A 21,554-nucleotide genomic window follows, 5' to 3' on the forward strand; every position below is an offset into this window, starting at 1 on the left:
GCGGATTAGCTAAATCTTTTTGGTATTGAGCCACATATGCAAAATCTTGTTTTGAAGAATCAAATGGCAGTCAAATACAAATATGTCTGTTAAAAAAATATGTCTATGACACAGAGTTGTGTGAAGTCAAAGCTTACAAGCTAGGAGGCTGAGAGTAAGCTAGCTCTTACTGCTATTGTGATAGTAGGCCTAATTGCAACCAAAAGTCTTGTTAAATGTGTGAATTATTTGCTAGCTTGTTAGCCATTTGCCTAACATATTAGTCAAACAACTTGCCACACAAGCAGATTCTACACCAAAAAAGCTGTTGTTTTATTTTTATCTAACGTTTTCCTTTTTGTAGTGTTAACATGGCACAGCGCTAATTCGTATTAGCCTGAACTCCTGGATGAGAAAGATCTGTTTGCCTCTCTTCGGAAATTCTACAAACAATGACTCATCAAACAGATGAGTATTTGCTCAACACGCTGTTAAGAGTCAGAAGTCTGTCAGTATGCTGTAATGGTGGTTAAGCCTTCTTACTTGTGAACCAGCAGTGCTAACCCCCAGCAGTGCTAACCACCCAGCTACTCTGCTGTGATGCTAACAGAGCTAGACCTGAAGAGACATTTAATGAGACATATGTGAAGTTAGTTATTCCTTTAGTTTAAACACTTCTTCAACTGTTTGGTAGAAAACATTAAAGTTAGAAATGGGAAACCATAAATGATCTGGAGTTTTGTGAACTCATGTTTAAATAAGAGGAGAGCAATAGGGAAAAAGCTGTTTAGCTTTAATCTATAAATGTAAATTTTAAAATCAATTTAAAGGTCATACATCAGAGGGCTATAGATTATATTTAATGTTTGGATTTAATAAAGAGCTGCATGAACATTTCCTAGATTATTTGTTCAGAATGTTTAACTTTACCCACCATATGTCTCAAAACCTCTGGTTGGAGCCTAACCTCAGAACATATCAAAGAAGAGATATATGAAGGCTGAAGTGAAATGATAAAGTGCAGTGACCCATTTAAAGTTTGAACGAAGTTCCTGGCTGACTCCAGAAAATGGAGTTTACAGAGCAGTGAGTTTGAACATTTCCTTTTGATTGACCTCCAAATAAGGAAAGTAAAAAAATGATTTAAAAAAATGTGAAAGAAAAAGAAACAATGATGTACCTAGCTGAAGAGCTGAAATGTGAAGATTTGAGTGCAAAATGTAGATGTGTCTAGATGTGACACATCTGAGTGCATCTTTGATTTAGTGTATTTAGTAAATTGAAGTTCTATTAAGAGTCAATTGTCAGGCTTAAAAATAGAATTGATTTATTTGAATGGGCGCACAATTTACTAATTGTTTATTGGTTAACTGTCTGTATCTACAAATGTAATTCATACATTTTCTTCTGATTGCTTAAAATCGTGCAAATACCTCAAATTTTTGAGTAAAATAAAATTGTTATTCTTCCTGACCTAAATAGTTTTGACTTGTAAATATCTATTTATGGTCACAGTTAGGTTTAATCTTTAATAAGTCCCATCTGCTACAGCATGCATTGGCAATCGACTTGTGGTTGGTGGTTGGAGGGCTGTAGCAGGTTTATCATGGCTTTTGCAAAGCATCAGTTTTTGGGTAATTTGAATGAGCAAACCTAGTTAACTTTATCTCAAAGCTAGACCTTAACCCTTTGGAAACTGAATCTGTAGAACCACAGGAGAGTTTTCTCTTATTAACCCAAGACTTGAGATGACAGAATCTGCTCTGTTAAGACATTTTATTTCTTTAACCTGTTGTTTCAAAAAGGGCATGGAATAATTGTATACAATAAATTGTCACCTTGCTGCTCATACTTAAGCATGAAGTGACAAGCCTGGCTCATAATTCTATACTCGGAGAGAAATAACTTCAAAGAGGTGTTCAGAAAGTTTTAACATAAAACTCTTAAGCTTGGATACCATCCAAAGGATTGTAGAATATTTAAAGTGGTTATAGAGCTTACAAATTATTTGTCACCTCAATGAAAAAAAATGTTGTTATTTACCCTGCTGTTAGGAGCAAGATGACAGGATGAAAACCACTTGTATGTCTGTATGTGATGTCAGTCTATCTATAGTTAGCTTGGCATTGATCTGTCTATCCTTCATGCAATCTGAATCCTACATATGGATTTCTTTACTTCTCCCACTCAGTGATTTATCCATCTTGTGTTTAAAAATGGGTTTATATGGAGTGAACTCCCCACAGTAGAACAGCACATGTGCTTGGCCTCATTGTACATTCAAATCATGTCCTTAGAGGAAACACACAAATCATCCAATAAAGCTTTGTGTCAAACCTGTGCAGATTAGATAGGTAACTTACATAATAAACATGTAAAATGGTTAAAGCCAATTTGTTCCCAGCAATGCACAGATTACACACATAGACACTCCCCTAAGGCGATGGAAGATGTGATTTTGACTGACATTCAAATTACGGTAATGTTTTTCCATGCCAGCAAGTCCAAGACGCACATCTGGGAGAGATGCGATGACACAGAGTGCAGAGAGGATGATGAATGACATTGCTAGCCTGCACTGTGCTCCCAAACCACTGAACGATTGCTCGCTCAAAGACCTGTGAGTGTGATGCAAGTGGCCAGGTGGAGGTGGGGATACACACTGATTCATATGCAGCTAAAAACTGCAGGAGAGTGATGAATTCTATGAGACATGCTAACACTTTGGGCTATTCGTTCTGTACTGCAGAGCTGATGTGTCATTATCTTCACACTATTGCTAACCAATTCTCAATGGTTGAACATTTAACACATTAAACAAAATACTTTAAATCACTGCAACTGGCAGTAAAAGAGACATGTATTGAATGTTATAATATGTTAACAATTTGCCCTCTTTTTATTAGATTTTCTTCTAAAACAGCTCAAGTTTTGTGTCACTCAACTTTCACTCATCTAAGTCTTCTATGAGTTATAATTTTTTTTTCCTGGCCAAAAAGCATAAAACCAAAACATTTTGTACAGACACTGCAAAAATGTTCCGCCCATTTTCTGTAGTAAAAGTCTTATTTAAGGAGAGTCAGAATAATTAAATCAGTCTTAAAGGAATGAAATGGAAGCACTCTGAAGTACAGAGAAGAGTACAGTTTTCCATCTGAATGGAGTGCACATGGATAGTTGTCATTCAAAAGCAGACAGCAGCACTTGTAAAGAAGGTCGAGATGGGCAAAGGAAAGAAAAACTGTAATTACCTCATGCATTTGCAGGTTGCTGTTAGGGGCCCTCATCTTGCCATCCAAGGCATTATGGGAATTAGCGGAGTAATTTTTCAAAGTGCGACTCTCCTTCAAGTGGGCCTGGAGCTTTTCTCTGCGCCTCCTATAGAGAAAGAGAGAAAGAAAAAGAGTAATGCAAGATAACTTTGACATGACAGCAAAATTACTGTGAATGCTGTGTAGTTCTGCATGTTTTCATCCCAAAAAAACATTTTTAATCGTCTATCATTAATGAGCCACTGGCGTTTGATTTTTAAACTGCACACAAATATGTGGGATAAGCATTTGTTGGCAAAAGTACACCAAAAGTCTTTTACGCTCCTATATTGCTTTAACTTAAAAGGCCACAGCTATCTGTAGTTAGCCTCAAATCTTGATCTATTGTATTACATGTAATTAAAAATGTTTTTTTGTCCTCAGTGTTTCAATTTTCGCTGCAATCAACACTCCCACTAAGTCCCAGCTGCAACCAATCTATAAATATGCTGAATTTAATTTAAAAGAAAGGAGTCGTGGGACAGTTGCTGTGACTTTGTGACAGAGAGGGAATATGCAATATCAAAGTTTTACTTCTTAGTGTGGTCTCAACCTAAAACTAAAGGATTAAAGAAAGTCCAATGTACAAAGTTATACATCACCACACACAGAATCTTGGCTAGGGCCCTATCCTTTAGAACTTGAAAATGTTGGTATACCACTCTTGCGTCAATAGCCATGGACTCTCTTTCATAAAGTTGACAAATATCATTACACACTGCCAGGTTAGACTCGTAATAAAGCCATCAGGTCATCAATAATAAATCAGCAATCTCTAGTTAGACTACAAGTTACGTTTTCTGAGAAACATTAATGATTCATGAGTTTTATACATGTAGTTATATAAAACATAGGGTCCATGTTATGTCACAGTTGCAGTTTGGTTATGTAAAGGACAAAACCTGCTTGGTTATTTAATGGCACCTTTAGTATTAGGTAAGTAAAAGACCATGTTATAGGTTTGAATGAATCATCAGAAGCTGTTGGCTTCAAAGGAACCCCAGTCTGGTCATAATCATAAGTCTAGCCTAGACTATTGTAACAGGCAGACGTTGGCACTTTTTATACTTTATCATCTAACCTTGACAGTACATCTAAACACAGCTAGAGCTATATCTTAAGGAAAGCACTCAGGAAGTAGTCTTAATTGAAACCTGGATCATTATACTTTTAGTTGTAGGCCCACTGACCAAAATGGCCTGTACAACAATTTGGTAATGTGTTTGTTTGAAGAAGTCCTATTCTCTTTATCTACAAACTTGAACTTTAAATATATACAAACATGATGGTATGGAGCCGCCCTTGGACTTAAAATATACACGTCTAGACCTAAATACTTCTTAAGGTCACAAGTCTCTTGACTAGTTGGCTCTCTTATTGATCCTCTTATTGATCCAGACAGTTCCCATAAACTCAGGAAGTAACAGCTAGTAGAGTAAAAAAACATTTATAGGTTTATATCCTCCTCTAGTCCTAAAATTCTGTAATATCCTTTGTATGTTCAGGATTTTCCACAATTTTTAGACTCATTCCCCATCATACTCTTGAAAAATGAGTCAGTGGCTGAGGAGAATTGGCCAGTCTCATGCCCTTGAGAACAGAGAAGAAGAAAGAGAGCTATTGGCCAGAGGTGCTTTCTATCTTTCTCTCCAGTCTCTCTGGCCCGAGCCGTAATAAAACTCAGAAACTAAACAGCTTATGAAATGTACCTTGGCTCTGTACCTTGGCATTTTGAGTCTAGACTCTTTATTTCTCGTAGGTGTTTGTCTTTAACTGCAGTGCTTTGTTCTGTTTATTACAAAGACACTGAAGGACTGGAGTCACTGCACAAATCAGTTTGACCCTAATCTTTCATAGATACAACGCTGACTCATTAAAGAAGGTCTACAGATGATTATTCTACAAGAAGTGGAATAATCAGACCAAATTGAGCAAGAAGGATGTATTCTGATTCCTCCCATCCATCCAAAAGAAAGCTCTTAGGGTGTGTTCTTTTTTTCTACCAGTGTACAACACATGCCCTTAATTATAACAACACTAGTTACCCATGCTTGTACAATTACACTGACCTGGATGGAAAACCCTTTATCAAGACTTTACTCTGTTGTGCCAGAGGCGACGCTCATTATCTGATAAAGCCAATGAAGCTTCTGCAGTTTCTGTCTCGGAGACTCTCTGCTGGATTACAGCGGTGTAATCGAGTGTTCACTCACAGCATCATAGTGAACTCCAATCCTCTCCACCTCTGTGGCACTTTAATTATATTCTCTCGGAAGAAGGTTGTGACATTTGCTTCGCACTACTTTGGCAAAGTGTTCTTATTATATGAAAGATCCATTATCCCTTCTTAAGTCTTGACAGATATGGTTGTTTATTTGATGCTTTTGCATGCAAACTGTACTTTCTCTCAAGGATTACACCCCCTCCACCCTTGTGTGCAGGATTGTCAACTACTTGATTGGTAGACAGAGTTTGTTTACTTTCTTTTCTTGCTGTACAGCACAGAGCTTACCATGCCAGTTCATACCAGTCTTAGTTCTTTAATCACTTTGCCATGCATGGATCTGTAAAAAGAAAAACCCCTTTCAAACATGCACTGCACTCCTCAAAATTGAAAGCCATGTGTGTTGGGGCTGCATGTGGGAATGCAAATGTCTGGTTCCAGAACTTTAAACAGGCTTTAACTTGCCAGCAGCCCAGTAAAAAAATCTGTATGAGAGAGTGAGAGAGTATAGATACGTTAATGATGTCATTCATGATCCAGAGATTGCTCTTGCATTTGTTTTGTAGATCTGTCCTTATACATGTTGTAGTGACATCCACATGAAACAATCGCTTTAAGGGAAGAGTCGTTGTCCCTCTCCTCTTCTGGCTCTACCCAGCTTACTCCCAGTTAATCGGAGTCGTTGGGAATGCGTTTTCTATCCACAAATCACTCTGTGTGCAATGCATGTGAAATGGAAAATCTGGAATATATCTGGAGCTGATTATTCCAATATTGTCCAAGTTCATGTGTGAAAATGTCTTAAGGGTGAGTAGGTTAAGGACACGATTGAGGAGGTTAATTGTGTCAGTATTAGCAGAACCATCAATGGCTCAGTATGACAATGCAAACTAAGTTTGTCTGTCGAGCTGAGGACACTCATTGCACATACAACCTCAAGGGGTTAAGTATCATTATTGTAGAGGCCTAAAAGTACCACGGACAATATATTGTTAATAAGCTAGACTGGGTTTAGAACGGTGAATCTTAGGATTCTGAATGCCTTCAGCGTCTGCTGTAAAGCACTGAAAATGTGAAACAAGTCTGGTATGCTATCTTGTTTGCATAGTAGGCAATACAGGCAGCCAACGCCAATTACCTCAACAAACTGATCTGCAATGCCAGTGACTTAAGGGAGGAGTTGGACTCTCTAGATATTGTGACAAAAAGAAGGGTGCTGCTGAAGTTACATGTCACCTTGGCCAGTGTCTCCCACCCACTCAATGGTACGCTTGTCAAGCTCAGGAGAGCACTCACTGTAAAACTCAGCACAGAAAGTCCTTCTTGGCTTTGGCCACCAAACTTTTTAACTTCCACCCTCAGAGTGTTGGACACTAATTAGTTAGAATATATCTTTATTGTCATTGTTATAACAACAGTTTAGCAGCTCTTTTCTGTCTAATTGTCTAATGGGATTGGCTTTGGACTTCTTTCACCTATGTCAGCAAATGCAACCTCAGAGTACGTACACTGGCCACTTTTAGCTGTGCCTTGTTTCAACTGGTTATGAAACAAACTGAAAATAAGATTAATGCCTCTTTACAAGATAAAAAGGCAAACAAGACCATTAGTATAAAAATGACCATTTCTATTTAATTATTTTCAATGCCTTAAACAACTTCTGGGGGTTGTCAGACGAGACAGTGCCATTTATTAATTGGTAAAAACACCTTGCAGAAACAGCCTATTAAAAAAAATGACTTTTGACAGTTTAAATACAGCAGGATGAGATTTTTTGTCAAAAGGAAAAGGGACCATCACTTGCATAGTCAACATCAAACTTTGAGGTTATAATCTTTAGACGTAAATGTAGGATTTATACAACCCATAGACTCTAAAAAACATGGACATAGTCTCAGTGATGTCACCCATTCGTGTCTGAACAGGCCATATGAAGCCTAGCGATGGCGGTAGCCATATTGGAAATGCTGACTTTAGCCCACTTCTGGTCAATCTAGAAACCGGTGAAGAGGTGGAGTTGTGGCTGCATTAAGCCTCCTGGCTACAACGTGCCCATCTGTCAGTTAAATCTGATACAAACTTTATTGTGCCTAATGATGCAAATTCTGAATCATATTCAAAATGTATAAATGATTTTAAAAAATCCCCCTCCATTCAGATTTTACCAATCATTTAATAAGCTATACTAAAACAGTTTTTTGAACTGGTCTGTAAACATGTATATTTATGAAGCTGCTATACAGTAGAGTTCTGCCTCATGAACTCTTTGTTGCCTTGTCTGTTTGTTTATCTTTGGAAGACATGAGTAACTAAACATGAATGTAAACAGCTAGGATCACATTTCATTTGAAGTAGGCACTCTGACCTCATTGTCATTGTATTGGAAGACAGACAATAAGGAGACAATTCGTAACCCTTCAAATCTGCATGATGCCCTTTAAAGAGCAATGACGACAAAAAGAACAAAAGACAAAAGCGCCCTTTGTCTTAAATTTGGCTGTATTTTGTGAGTCTTCTTTCCCGCTCCATAGCGCTTTATTCAGGTCACTCGGCTTTGCATGAACACTTTCTACCAATCTGTATGCATCTTCTCTGCAGAACAAGACCTGCCTAAATTACAGATTCTTTGAACGTGCCTGTCCATCAAGCCTTGATCCGATTATCTTGTTGTCAGGCTGCCCACTCATTCACATCATTATATCATAGAGGGAAGCCTTTGGAATTACAGTGCCATCTATTACCGCCTGCTCCACGGTCCATATACTCTGAATGACAGACTGCCGCTACATCCCGGATGTTTGACCTGTCCCATTGTGAATAAAGACTCTCCTGGCTAGGCTATGCAAAGTTCTTACTTCCAGAAATGGATGTTGACCATTCATTAATGTGCACACAGAGCATGGGCTGCAGCAAGGAGAGAGAGGGTCAGGAAAAAGCGAGTTCTGGAGCCACACAAGTTGACCTCTGCGCTCTAATGGGCTATGAATATGTGCTTGCTCATAATGAAATTTACAAATTGTTGCAAATTTCCGGTCTGGGATTTGGTTCAAAATGTTTGATGCCTCAACATGTTCCATCGGCCTTCACTAAATGAACAAGATGTCTCCCTGGGCATTCCGACTGCCCACACCCAACTGGGCTTATTACCAGATAATGAAGCATTTTGCTTACTTTAGGTCTTATGGCAACTTCTACCAAAGATATCACTGTTGAAGTAAGTTTTTAAAGTTTGAGAATCATTGGAGCAACTCTGAGTTCAAATGAAGGCGAGAAAAATGGCAGTTAGGATGAAATTACATGTCACTGAATCTAATTTACCCGTCAGTTTATTCATAGGAGAATATATGTCCCATTTATTCATGGTTGGAAAAGGGACTGTCTCTTGATCTCTGTGTGTATGTATGTGTGTCTTCTCCACTGTTCTTGTGTCAAAGTCTGTCTACAAATGCATTTATTTTATATATGAGCTCTGATCCTGTCCATTGAAATGCAGCACAGAAACAACACTTAGAGGAGGGAAAGCAGACCCTGAACTACCCTGATGATTGTGAATAATTTTTATGGTCATTATTTGGATTTTTGTGGTGTTAATGTGTTCTCCGTCCAGTCCTTCTATTCATACGCTTTATCATTGCAACCGATTGGTAAAGTGCATTTCTGGGTACCCAATCCTGTGAGTTTCTGGGTCTATTTACGACATTTGTAACATGTTGCCAACATAATTAGTTTGGTTATGTTAAGGCACATAAACCTCTTAGTTATATTCACATAATACATCATTTTGAGGATAATGGAACAACTTAATGTTGAACTTTGTTTCACGCAGGTCTCTTCCAAAACTCTCCTGGGTGAGTCCTTTGTTGTTTAACAAGAACTGGGTGAGCTGTTCTGAACATATAAAACAGCTGTAAGTTGGTTAACATTTGGCTAACTTGAAACCCCAGTGCATTGAGATGCTAAAGGAAACATTTTGAAACTGTGAGAGACTGAGAGGCATAATAAGGCATTCGTTTTAAGACTTTGGAATAAGAATGTGTTAAAAATTCAAGGATTATTATTTTGTATCAGTGTTTCATGAAGCAACACTTATTTCTGCTTTGATTGTTGTCACATTTTAAGTCCTTGTTTTGTACTTCTGGTCATCATGTTCTTGTTCATGATACAATTGTGCTCACCAAAGTACTGTAGCTATGGAATATGTTGCATGACAGTTAGGGAAAATGCCCAATTTTCTCATCTGCTTTATTGGAAACAATACCGGCAATGTTAGCTGTTGTTTGTTATTACACAGGTAAAGTACACACAAGTACAACAAGACACTGGAAGAAACATGTTTCTGAATTTCTATAAAAGTGATACAAACAGTATATATGCTGTTTTTAGATATATGTCTTTATGTATCTTGTCTGTGTTTATGCTCTCACTTGTTGCGGCAGTAGAGGGCCATACAAAGGGTTCCCAGGAGGCTGATTGCCATGGCGATGGAGGTGATTGACAGCACCTGTCTCTTGTACACCTCTTTGCTCTCTGTGGGGACACAAAACAGAGGAAGGAGCAACATTAATGTCTGAACAACACATTCTTTGCAAATAAAGCCATATATCACTTACCCCCCCTATCAAAATATGTGCATGGGTGCGGCAGGGAGAAAGGGAAAGACAGGTAAGAAGAAGATGTGTTCTCTGAATATCGGTGTATATATCTGCTTGGGTTCCCGCAGCAAATATTCAAACAGAGCTAATATTCAATAATTACAGTGGTGAAAACCATTCACAGTAATAGATAATTAAATATGGTTATGAGGTTTCTACCTACCCATTTTCAATTTGAAATATCATTGTTTGCAGAGCCTAAACAGCTATTTCAAATCATCAGACAACCAGTTGTACTGCAACAGCACTCTGGGACTATTTGGTATAGGGCCTATGCTTTGCAGATTCATTCTAGTAAACTGTGTGATTACTTTTGTGATAAATAAAGCAAATTAAACTGATCTAAAACAACAACTCAAAAACCCCATTTGCGAAACATAAACACCCATTTACAACTCTCCAGCAGCACCTGCTATTCTTAGTTACAGGGCAGCCTTTCAGCTCATTTTATCAGCTCTACCACATCGAGTAATGGTCCAATAGACGTCGACTGCCTTTGAAATGAATGCCACATGTAATGGAGCTTGAATACATGGAGACAAGAAGAGTTATTGCAAGGACGGACACCATTAGTGGAGAAAAATGGAAGCTGTCTTGTTTGCTACGAACAAGTAAATCATAGTAGCCTTCAGATGCATTAATAGGCGATCAATCAGGTTTTATTTAGCCGAGGCCCAGACCTTGGAAAAAGCACAGAAATGACACAAGGTGTTGCGGTTTTTACATTGGGGGGATTGAGACAAATTCAAAGAGCGGATGGGTTTGAATGGCCACTTTAGTTGGAAATACTTGAAGTTCTTTACAGCGGCATCCTAACTGTAACCTTCTTGGCTAAAGAGCAACATAACTGATACGACTGCATCTTGCTCAAAGGCACCCTGACAGCAGTGTTACTGATTCACGACCACATCATGATTTTCAAGCCTGCTTAGGGATTCAGACCAGTTTTTTCTCAGCACTGATTCCCATTACATAACCAGTCATACATGCAGTATGTCATACTTAATCCCTGAAATAACTGAAGCCTCAGAGTGCATTGTCAGTGCAACCCCCGCCCCCCTCATGTCCTCATTTCTCTTCCCTCTAAGTCTAAGTTCTGTTTGGGGGCTAGTGTTGTTTTGATGCCGCTAATCAGCCTGAGTCATCACATTGGCTCATTGGCTATAATTATATCATTAGAGGGAGCTGGGGGCTGTCCTACGGGAACACCCTGAGGTCGGATGCAGGGAAGCCAGTGAGAGAGACAGGCATGCAGAGCGAGAAAGAAAGACAGAGAGAAGGATGAGGATATAAAATAGATACATGAGGAGGAATGAGATAAAGGAGGTTGCAGTAGCGGGGGCTTGGTGTTGTAGAAATACAGAGATCTTTCTTATCGTCTCCCTAATACATATATTTTGTGTCTGAGCACTGATTTGTTACTGCTGCTCCCTTTCTTTTCACCACCTTTTGATTCAAAAGAAGTTGCATGGAGATGTAAGACTAGGGATTGTCCGCTGATTTTTAATTCAGTCACTTAAAAGCTCAATTGGCATTAGAGTTTCACATTTTGACATTAAAAAATGACTAAATACTTGTTGATACACAAAACAGCCATGTAAGCAAAACCACAGTAATTAGCTTAAAGGGAAAAGAAAGAAAAACTTGACTATGGTTCGACCATATCTCTGTCTATTCAAGATAGGTTTAGTTGGGTGTGAGTTGGAGCAATAATTGCTAATATTCTGTGTCTCTTGATTGTTGCTGAACAATCTGTTGTTCCTTCCCCACCAGTTCATCTGAAATGTAAAGGGGTGTAGTTTTTGGCCTGCAAGAACTAAAAGCTATTCAGCTGCGTTATATCGTCATTTCATTTGCTTTTATTACAAACTAGCATCCCAAAATATAAGAGGGGGATGTTATGGATTGTACAGGTAAAAGCAGTATAGGTTATTTGAACAAGAGTATGTAGCAACAGGAATGCAGCAAGATAAATGTCATGGTATGCACAAGAACCACTGGTGTGTGTAGCACACCTTTATCTCCCACGTGCACCTACATGATGACAGTGACTGTGCGAGCAAGAAAGAGAGAGAGAGAGAGAGAGAGAAAGCCAGCACACGAACGCTCACCAAACCTCGGATTGATCGCAGCTAGCCAGAAAACTGGCCTCAAAAACCCCTGCCAGCTAAATATATCGAGCACTGACTGACATAGTATTATAAATCATTACATTTATTCCAGAGAAACATGGAGTAAAAGTTAGAATAGATCTTGAATGTAGCCCGCAACACATTTCGTTTAACAGAGTCAGAGACTGATGCCAAAATAAAGCCGATGTCATCTTGAGAAGCTGAGTAGGTGAGTAGGTTAATATCAGAGTCTTCTGGGCACAAACTGATGGGCATATCTGCGATCTTATATTGACACTTAACATTTCACTCAGCGTAAGCTTCACTGCAAACTTGCTTTTAATCCCCAAAGCTTACAAAATGTCTCATGGTTTGTATTTGCTTCTTTCTATGCAACCACAATTCTTCCCAACACACACAATAAACTTAATTCAACAGCTACTTTTACAGTTCGTAGCCAGAAACAGTCCAAGATCGTCTTGTTATAGTTATATAGAGAAGATTATAAGATTCTGGCTGGCAGAGCCACTGTCATAGAAACCTGTCCTCCCATGAAAAACAGTAAGCTTCAGTCTTTTGTGACAAAAAGACAAAAGCTGCATGTGTCTATCTTTAAGGCCACCTGTTAGCAGTACAATTCGTTTACTATATTTAGATTTTTAAGTTGGCAGACTTTTTTTCAGGAAGTTGCTATTGTGTTAGGGGGAAGATGATGAACGATACAGTTGCAGGAGGAGAATATGGATGAAAGTTTTGATCCCAATTCTTTTGAGGTGCAATTTCAGTTTGTGGAAAAAATAACAGGCAGACAAACACTTCACAGAAGTGTTTTTTTTATTGACTGGAATTGGAAAAAGATGCTACCTTGACATTGTGAACAAAAGAGGATGGAAATAGACTTTTTTCCAAATAAAAGATGGCGTTAGAGATTTGGATGAAAGAAGGGGGAAGAATTTAACAAAATGAGTTCAAAGTCTAGAAGAATCTTGCAATAAGATTGATTTAAATTGTCATGTTTATTTGGAAGTACAGACAAACGCAAGCAAAGAGGTTGATGTGCAACAGTTCAGGTACACTACATACTGTTAGACATTTAAATATGCATGCAGCAAGCTAGGTGTGACTGATAAATATATGGCCAAGGTCAAGAAGTACTTCAACCTCCCTCTAACCCTCCCACGTCCTTGTTGGACACACCTCCTGTATGCACAAACACACACTCTCTTAATGTGAATAAATCATGCAGCTGGATAGAGGAAAGGCATGTTCACGTTCCATCTGTGAGGCCGTGAGGTCACAACTTCTATTTATTCCCTCTTCAAACCTCCAGTACTGCCCTGCGGAGTCCTGCTCTTCTCTTATTTACAGCAACATTATAGAAAAAAATATGATTAATATTTTACACTAAAGGTAGAAGCAGCAGTGTAATAGAGTTGTTGCTGTAACCTCTGTGTACATATGAAGTCATATATACGCTGAAAATGGGTTTTTACAGCAGCCAAGTGTTCATACAGGAGTGTTAAGTGAAAAGAGACACATCAATAAGTGCTGGTGTAAGTGGTGAAACACCCACACACAATAAAGACTAAAGGCTTCAGCTTTTATTGCTTTACTGTGTTGTTTATGGCCGGTATTTTTAATATAATACCAGAAGCACATAACAATAGTGGGTGATAAAGTGCTGATACATCACATTGGGCTATCTATCAATACCTGTAATACATTTATCACTTATAACAAGCCAGTAAAGAAATCTTTCTTTATTACAAAAAAGCATCCATCAAACTGTGTTAAAGGGTCATTTCAACAACATTTCAAGCCTAGATTTTAAATATCTCTCCTGGATTTCTGCCTGCAGCTGAACTTGGTGAAGGTAAATGGAAGCTGTCCACTCGAACAGGTATAGAACAATGACCCTGTGACACAAGGTTGTCTCTGGATTTAATCTACTGGATTTGAAAGAGTTGCTCTGTATATGGCTGAGGGGTGGCAAAGAGCCACATATCTTCAAGATATTGTAGTGTCACGTTTTGTCTCCTCTAGGCATGAAAAGTACAAAAGCATATGAAGGTGCATGAGTCACTGAGGCAATTGACAGATAGGTCAGACGCAGGACTTTCATACAGGAGTCAAAAGGTCTGTTTGCAAAATTAAAATCAATAGTCGTTAATATTTGCTTTAAGAATTTACTAAAACCCAAGCCATGTTTTTTTTGCTCTACAGTTTACCAAATCTTTTTTGTGCTTCCATAACAGGAAAATAAAAAAAAATAGATATTTCAATAAGATTTAACAACATTAATACAGTTAATGAGTGTTTAAAACAAATTCATTAAATCATTCTTAATGTTTTATACAAGTTCATATTTGGGGATATAAACACATGCAGGTGTTCTCTATGGAGCCGCACTGATCCATACTCTGTAAGTGCCCTTATAAAGGCATAATTTCGCTGAATCTCCAGGTTTAAATCACTGCATGAAACAACACAGCAGGGGCGTTCCTCGGGTGTTTGACTGGGGTGGCCTTCCCGGGTCACTGACTTATGCAGGGTTGGCATGGAGTTTGAGGGCACATACACGTAAATTAATTTCATTTTTTTTACCCTTTCTATCCCCACTAATGATATGTTCTTGTAAGTAACACAATTTGGCAGCATACAAATCTTCTGAGCTTGATTCTTTAGGGGCTCAAAAACAAAGATGTGAAAATTTACAATTTCATGTACATTGTATGAAAACTGTACACAAACTCTTGACGATGTCTCACTTGCAAAAAAACATTTATTTGCAAGTTAATCTATTGCAAGTTAGACAGTATGCACACATTTTTGCTTGGAATTCTTTATGTAAAGAGCAACGTATTTATTAAAAATTGAAAGTACTACGATAAGCCTGTTTAAAACAGCCAGAATAGTTGATTTCATCGTAAGTCCTGACTCTGAATAAGCAAATAACCAATTATAGAATTTAATTTTGGGGTGGACAATCAGATTTCAAGTGGGGCCCATCACATCAGATAAATCCGTCAAGTATGACTGCAAACTTTTCCCAAGTCCTTTTGAATTGTTCCTCATCATACCTCGACCAATTACATTTTCTATCAAGTTAAAGTAAAAGTGTTTAGGAAAATACATTTACGGCATTTCCCCCACAGCCTAAAAGTTAATCAGAACACAAATATTCATACTTGCAGAATCACAGAAAGCATCAGTGTCATGCTTTTCCTCACCCATGACATGCACAGACGTTCAGCAGTTAATGCATTGGCATGGTAACGGGTTAGAGTGACAACATTGGAGTAGCAGCATTAGCGACTGAATCCCTTTTCCCTTTTGAATAAAGATAATAAAAAGCCAAAAACATCTTGTGAAAAAAATCATTTCAACTTTCTTATCAAATTGTTTCACAAATGATTTTTCATAATCTATCCAGGCAATATTGTCCTATTAAATATCTCATTATTTTTTAATTGACAGACAGTGCCAGCTTTGTGAGTCATTGCAGGCTTTTATCTAATGTTTTGGACATATGGACGTGTCAGATTGCTGGCAGACACTGACACTGTCAAGGTCTGCTGTAGATATTAGGTGAAGGTTTATTAAATTGTGTTGCATTTGTACAATTATGAATTCAACTGTGGCCTCTAGTTTGAGGACACTAAAATTTAATGTTTAGTGGCAGCACGTTGGAATCAGTTCAAGGTTGACATAGTGGCACAATTTGCATAAATGATGGTAAAGGTCAATTTTGGCTGACCGCTACACAAAAAAACTCTAGCAGCAGTGTCCCATACTCATATGAAGACCTTATAATAATAAAATATATTCCAGATCACTAAAGTTTCAAGCTCTCGTGTATTTATAGCCAAAAGACAGATTGAATATCATCAACCTAAAAACAGCTCATGCCTGCTTGAAATGAAACCACAAGAAGAAAAAAAATTATCATCAATTTACACAAGCTTCAGGGCTGCTAATTACATTTGCAATTCAACAACCATTCAGCAATCATGTTCAAGTATGCAGTTATGTAAAGGACGCACATAATGTTGTAATTAATAATGCTTTCTTGACAAATTAATCATTCATATTCTGTGCCTGGTGTCTGCAATGCAGGTATTGACACTAAAGGTGCACTCACACTAGGCAATCCGGACCGTGCCTAAGCATATTTCACCCCTAAAGTCCAGGTCGTTTGACCTGTGTGACCGCTCTGTACGGTACACTTCCTTGGCCCTGGCTCGCTTTGGAAAGGTGTGCTTCGGCACAGTACAGTTCATGAATAAGCACAAGCACGCGGGAACACAGCGGACAGCCTTCATTGTGGAGAAATCCCAGAGTGTTGTGGCTGTATCTGACTAAAATGAGTCAAAATAAGTCAAAAGTCGGTAAAGTACCTCTCATGTTCTCTGTGTTGTTCTCCTATGAGTGGACGCGGACCTGACAGCGCGTTTTTTTTTTTTTCTCAAGTCCACCTTTTTTGTAAACTAACTAAGCATGCTTCATAATAACGTAAAGTCATGCATTTGTTGTATTATGATGGTATGTAGAAGTGCTCAGGCCTAGTTAGTCCTGGAGCAGTGTGAGTGCAGGCCAGCGGGGGAATGCTTTACTAGTGTGAGTGTGCCCTAAAACACCTCAGTGTGTGAGTGTGTGATGGACTCGTTCCAACAGGCTGTAAGATGCTGTAGACTACTCCATAGACCAGCGATAATTAATAGATCACATACAAGACAACACTTCTTTACTGCCATCAATAACAATCACAGGAGAAGAGGGAGACAAACAGGTAAGAGAGCATACATTACAGTTAGGATTATTGTGGAAATATATTAATGGAGTTAAAACAAGTGTTTTCTAGGCCTGGAAAGAGTTGAGTAAAAGTCATGCTTGTCCACAGTATAGATCAGCTCAGACAAAAAAAAAAAGTTATTTCTCTTTTTTTTTTTCAGACAAACAAGAACAGCAAAAAATGCATCCCTCCTTTTTCCAGACTATAAAACTGTAAAAGGCTGTTTGAGTTAACTATGGAAAGCATTTACTCATTCTGAAAGAGAACTAATTGTAATGTGTTTCTTTGGATGATTTTCCACTTGGAGGGAGCATGCAGTTGAAGAAAATGAAGCAGTAAACACTTTCCTATCTTGCTCATTTGAATGTGCATGACTTACATAAAAAAATATTGTGTATCAGTTTCTTTCAGTAAAGACATTCCTAAGAAAAAATCAATCCCTTAGAAGGAAACCAGAATGCAGTGTTTGACGTTTCAAATGTCCTTCAGGAGGCTGCCTCTCGGCTTACTTATGCCGCCACACTAAAGTTGAAACCAATCCCTTAAATAACTCACGATATCAGACCTACTTTGTGACTTCTTTTCATTTACTGTACCATATCATGTACTGGAAAATGCCTGACAAAGTGTCCAGTAGCGGGTCTTTTCCAATGCGTTTTAAATAATTCTGTCCTCCACATAACTCCCTTTCCCACTATTGCCTGAGGGTCCGACTATTTCCTGAATAAGCCATTCCCTCTTCTAGGGTTCCAATGCAATGGAAACATTGTTCACTGCTCAAGTACACAGTTTGGTTTTAGCTACAACTTATCATAGTGATATACATTTCTGGTTTGCAGTGCACCTCATGGAGGGCTTTGGCTCTTTCCCTTTAGTGTAACATAACTCATGTGGCTTGCACAATACTGTAGCACCACACTTAATCAACACTGACTTAAATATTCATTTAAAATGGTCAACTTAATGTGGCTGTATTTGGCTTTTCCATTAGCATGTAACAGTTAATCACCCACAAACAAGAGGCTTATATCCTCTCAGTGGAATATTATAATGGACCAACAGGACTTTTAAATGCTCAGACTGGACTTGGGCTGAACTCCTGGTGCGGCGTATGATACTAGCTCAGCTCTTTACATCATATCTCCTTGCTTGTGCCTGTGCCAAGAGCAGCTGACATTGACAGGAATGGGTGAACGAGAGCAATGACATAATGTAGTTCGAGGAGATCAGAGGACGCGGGTGGGCGAAGCAGGATGGGATTCTCCAGCATGGCTGCCTCACAGCCCTGAGTGTTAGACTTTTCATATGCCGTACAGACTGCTGATGGAGGATACCAACTTTATTTATGCAGGTCTGCTGTGCAAGAGTAAGCATACTCTCTTGGCTGGTCATGGTCCTTTCCCTCTATTACCTGTATGGCTTTATTCGCCCATTTCCATGCTGAATATATGCATATTTTCTTCTCACATATTCTTTCTTGGCCCATGATCTGGGAGAGGTTACACAAACTTTAATTCCTTTCTCTGACTATAATGTAACTTGTTACATTGATGTTGGTTTAAGCCATTCCCACTGTGGCTGCTGCTCAACTGAAAGAACACATCAAACCATCGCTTATGTGCCTTTATATAGCTTCCAGTATGTGATGAGATCAGCTAATGTGCCACATCTTGAGCTTCTGACGCTTTTAAAATGTACACTTTTTGTTAAAGTAAATGTAGAGATACTTTTGTAAAAACAAAGAACACGCTTGTAAATTTACCAATTCAACCTTTTGACCAAATTGAAAAAAAAGTAAAGACTCCTAAATGTCCTCCCAATATAAATGACAAAAAGAAACGATGCGAAGGAAATTCCTTGCAGCTCAACCTTATATCATATTTTCGGATTAAATCATTCATACAGAACATTCTGCTATTCTGAATCTGCAATCATGTGGTTTGCAATGTTAACATTTCTCCACATCACTATAAGTTCGTTAAATTGTCGCCGCAGGAAAATTAGTCTGAAAACTGAATCTGAGCACAGATACCTGCAACTTTATCCAAGAACAGAAAAAAAAGTATTTGTACTTTGTGATTTCCCGATGCAGCTAATTCCTCAAACTCAATCTGTATTTAAAAAAACTGTTAGTACAACTCTTTGTCATCATAGACACCAAACCGTTCTACCCCTCTTTCTAATGCAGCTATATGCTACCTCTGTGTCTCTCTTCAATATACATCAGTCTTACTGTGAAAGTTGTACAGAATTCTAGTCAATTCATGTTGTCTGGTGTCTTAGAAATAATGCAACTTGACTTTTCATACACAGAAACATTTTCTGCTGTTTTTGCTGTTACAAGAGCCCAATAATCTTTTTATGAACTGCAACCTTTAAAGATTTGTGAAGTTTGTCACTCTTGTTTTCTGACAACTGTCAAATAAAAAAGTTAAACTCCTGTAAGGTTTGTTTTGCCAATATCGGTGCACAGATACATCTAGATCTGGACAGGTAATATTTCACTGGTAAACTTGCTTTCTACAACTGTGTGCACCTGTTTGAGATTGCAGGATATTCTTTTTTTGACAGTTTATTTTGCAGAGAACAAATCTGCACTTTGAGGAATTCTAGAAGTTCACTCCTAGGCATTCTCCGAAAAAAAATGAAGAAATTGTTGTGCAGTTTGATTGAAAAGTCATCTCTGTGAGGACACCAGAGTGATTTGTGCTTCCTCCTCTGTCTGTCTATTGTTGCTCAGCTCCTTCTCCATTTGTCACTGAGCAGCACCGGACACATTTACGCAATGGAGAGTTTCAGTCACTAAGTTGTCAAAGTGGACCACTAGTGAAATTCACTTTTTTCTGTCTCATGCACCTCCACATGTTAAAAGAAAGATGCATGACATGATTGTGACTATCACCTATCCCAGCTGTCAAGATACATCAAAACACAAATGTCTCCAACATTCATCTCTGATCTCCATTGCATCCTTCGAGCTCAAACACTTTAAACCCACCAGAAGAAAATTGAAAATCAACATGACTTAAAATCCATCCAAACCCCAAAAAATAGCTGCCTGTTACACTTTGCTCAAACATCGATTTACAACCCGTTGGAACGTCTTCCAGTCAGAGCTCACTGATCTCTGATGGAATGGAAATATTGATGCACACATGAGTGACTGACTACATAGAGGAAAGACAGTCTCCCTTTTTTTCTTTAGTATAAAAAATTTATAGAATAAGGATCGATGATTTGTAAGTATACTCTGCTTCATTACGTCCTGGGTGGGTGGTACCCTGGGTGAAGAGATCTCAGCCTAGAGACATTTTCTTTTCTATTTTTAACCCTTGAACGTGACTCTGATCTCTGCTGTCAAGGAGATCTTAACTGAATTATATATGTACCATGAAATCCAGAATACAAGTCACAGCAGTAGATAAGACACATGTAGTCTCAGCAATTTCCATTGTGTTCAGCAAAGTCCACAGCGTGCAGTTTATGTGCTGCTGCGTTGCTCTTCCTGGTAACAACTGTGTTCACCATGTGGAGTTTGCAATCCTACAAGCTTTTGTAGTTGAGCTCTCAGCCTAAAGTGATGTTGATAGTTGGGAGGCAGGGACCCATACTCTCCACCAACCTTTGTCATCCACTTGTGTTTGATTGAGGGGTCAACCCAGGACTCCACAAGGTTTATTAACTCAACAGTATACCACTGTTTTCTTGAGAAGCATTATAATGTATTGCTCCACAAATGTGCTGCATGGAATACACAATGAAGGGTGCCGTTTTTCACTGGCGTCAGGCTGACAGCGGGTGACGGTGGTGGCTGCACTTGTGGTCATGATGGCGCATGTCTCAGTATTTTACATTTTGGTTGCACTGGTATAAAGGACGCAGCCAACTTTTTAGATGAAAAATTATTAAGTGAAAGTGCATCATATACACTAAATTGTAGGGTAAGTAATTGGAATGGGAAAAAACGCCACCTCTGTAATACAAATAAACATGCACCCCTTTTTAATCTCACATTATGATTTTTTACCCCAATTGTCTGCTTTCAATATTTTACCAGTTCTTAAAAATAATTTCTGGGGCGCCGGGATCAAATCTAGCCTGTGGCTCCTTTCCCGCATGTCACTCCCCACTCTCTCTCCCTGAAATAAAAAAAATAAAATTGCTAAGATTTTTGAACATATTTGTCTGACTGACTTACAAACATGACAGGTGTCTCTTATTTGCCACAGACCATCTGACTAGAACTCAATAACTTTGAGGAAAGATTTTTTTCTGTAAAAGTACCACCTTATTTTCAATGTCTTATATAGTTATCCGCTGCAGCACCTGCATAGAACATAATAGGGATCGGTCTTCCTAGCCGGGTCATTGAGACACTATGAAGCAAAGTTTTGTATGCCATTCGACTTTCTTCCTTCCTTATGTTTTTCAGACATAATTATGAATGTGTGGGTTACAAGGGTCCTCCCTGTAGATGATATGGCA

The 21,554-nt window shown here is 38.5% G+C and overlaps 1 protein-coding gene across 1 annotated transcript in view; it reads right to left on the minus strand.

The window, feature by feature from the left end:
• The window catches only part of LOC132975648 (pro-neuregulin-3, membrane-bound isoform), a 355,425-nt gene that overhangs the window by 17,196 nt on the left and 316,675 nt on the right, over positions 1–21,554 (minus strand). Inside the window, exons 5-6 of the mRNA XM_061040354.1 lie at positions 9,939–10,041; positions 3,231–3,357 (exon numbers count right to left, since the gene is read on the minus strand). Coding sequence (XP_060896337.1) covers positions 3,231–3,357; positions 9,939–10,041 — 230 coding nt within the window. The remainder of the gene's footprint in view (positions 1–3,230; positions 3,358–9,938; positions 10,042–21,554) is intronic.

This window comes from Labrus mixtus, chromosome 6 (assembly GCF_963584025.1).
Source record: "Labrus mixtus chromosome 6, fLabMix1.1, whole genome shotgun sequence".
Lineage (NCBI taxonomy): Eukaryota > Metazoa > Chordata > Actinopteri > Labriformes > Labridae > Labrus > Labrus mixtus.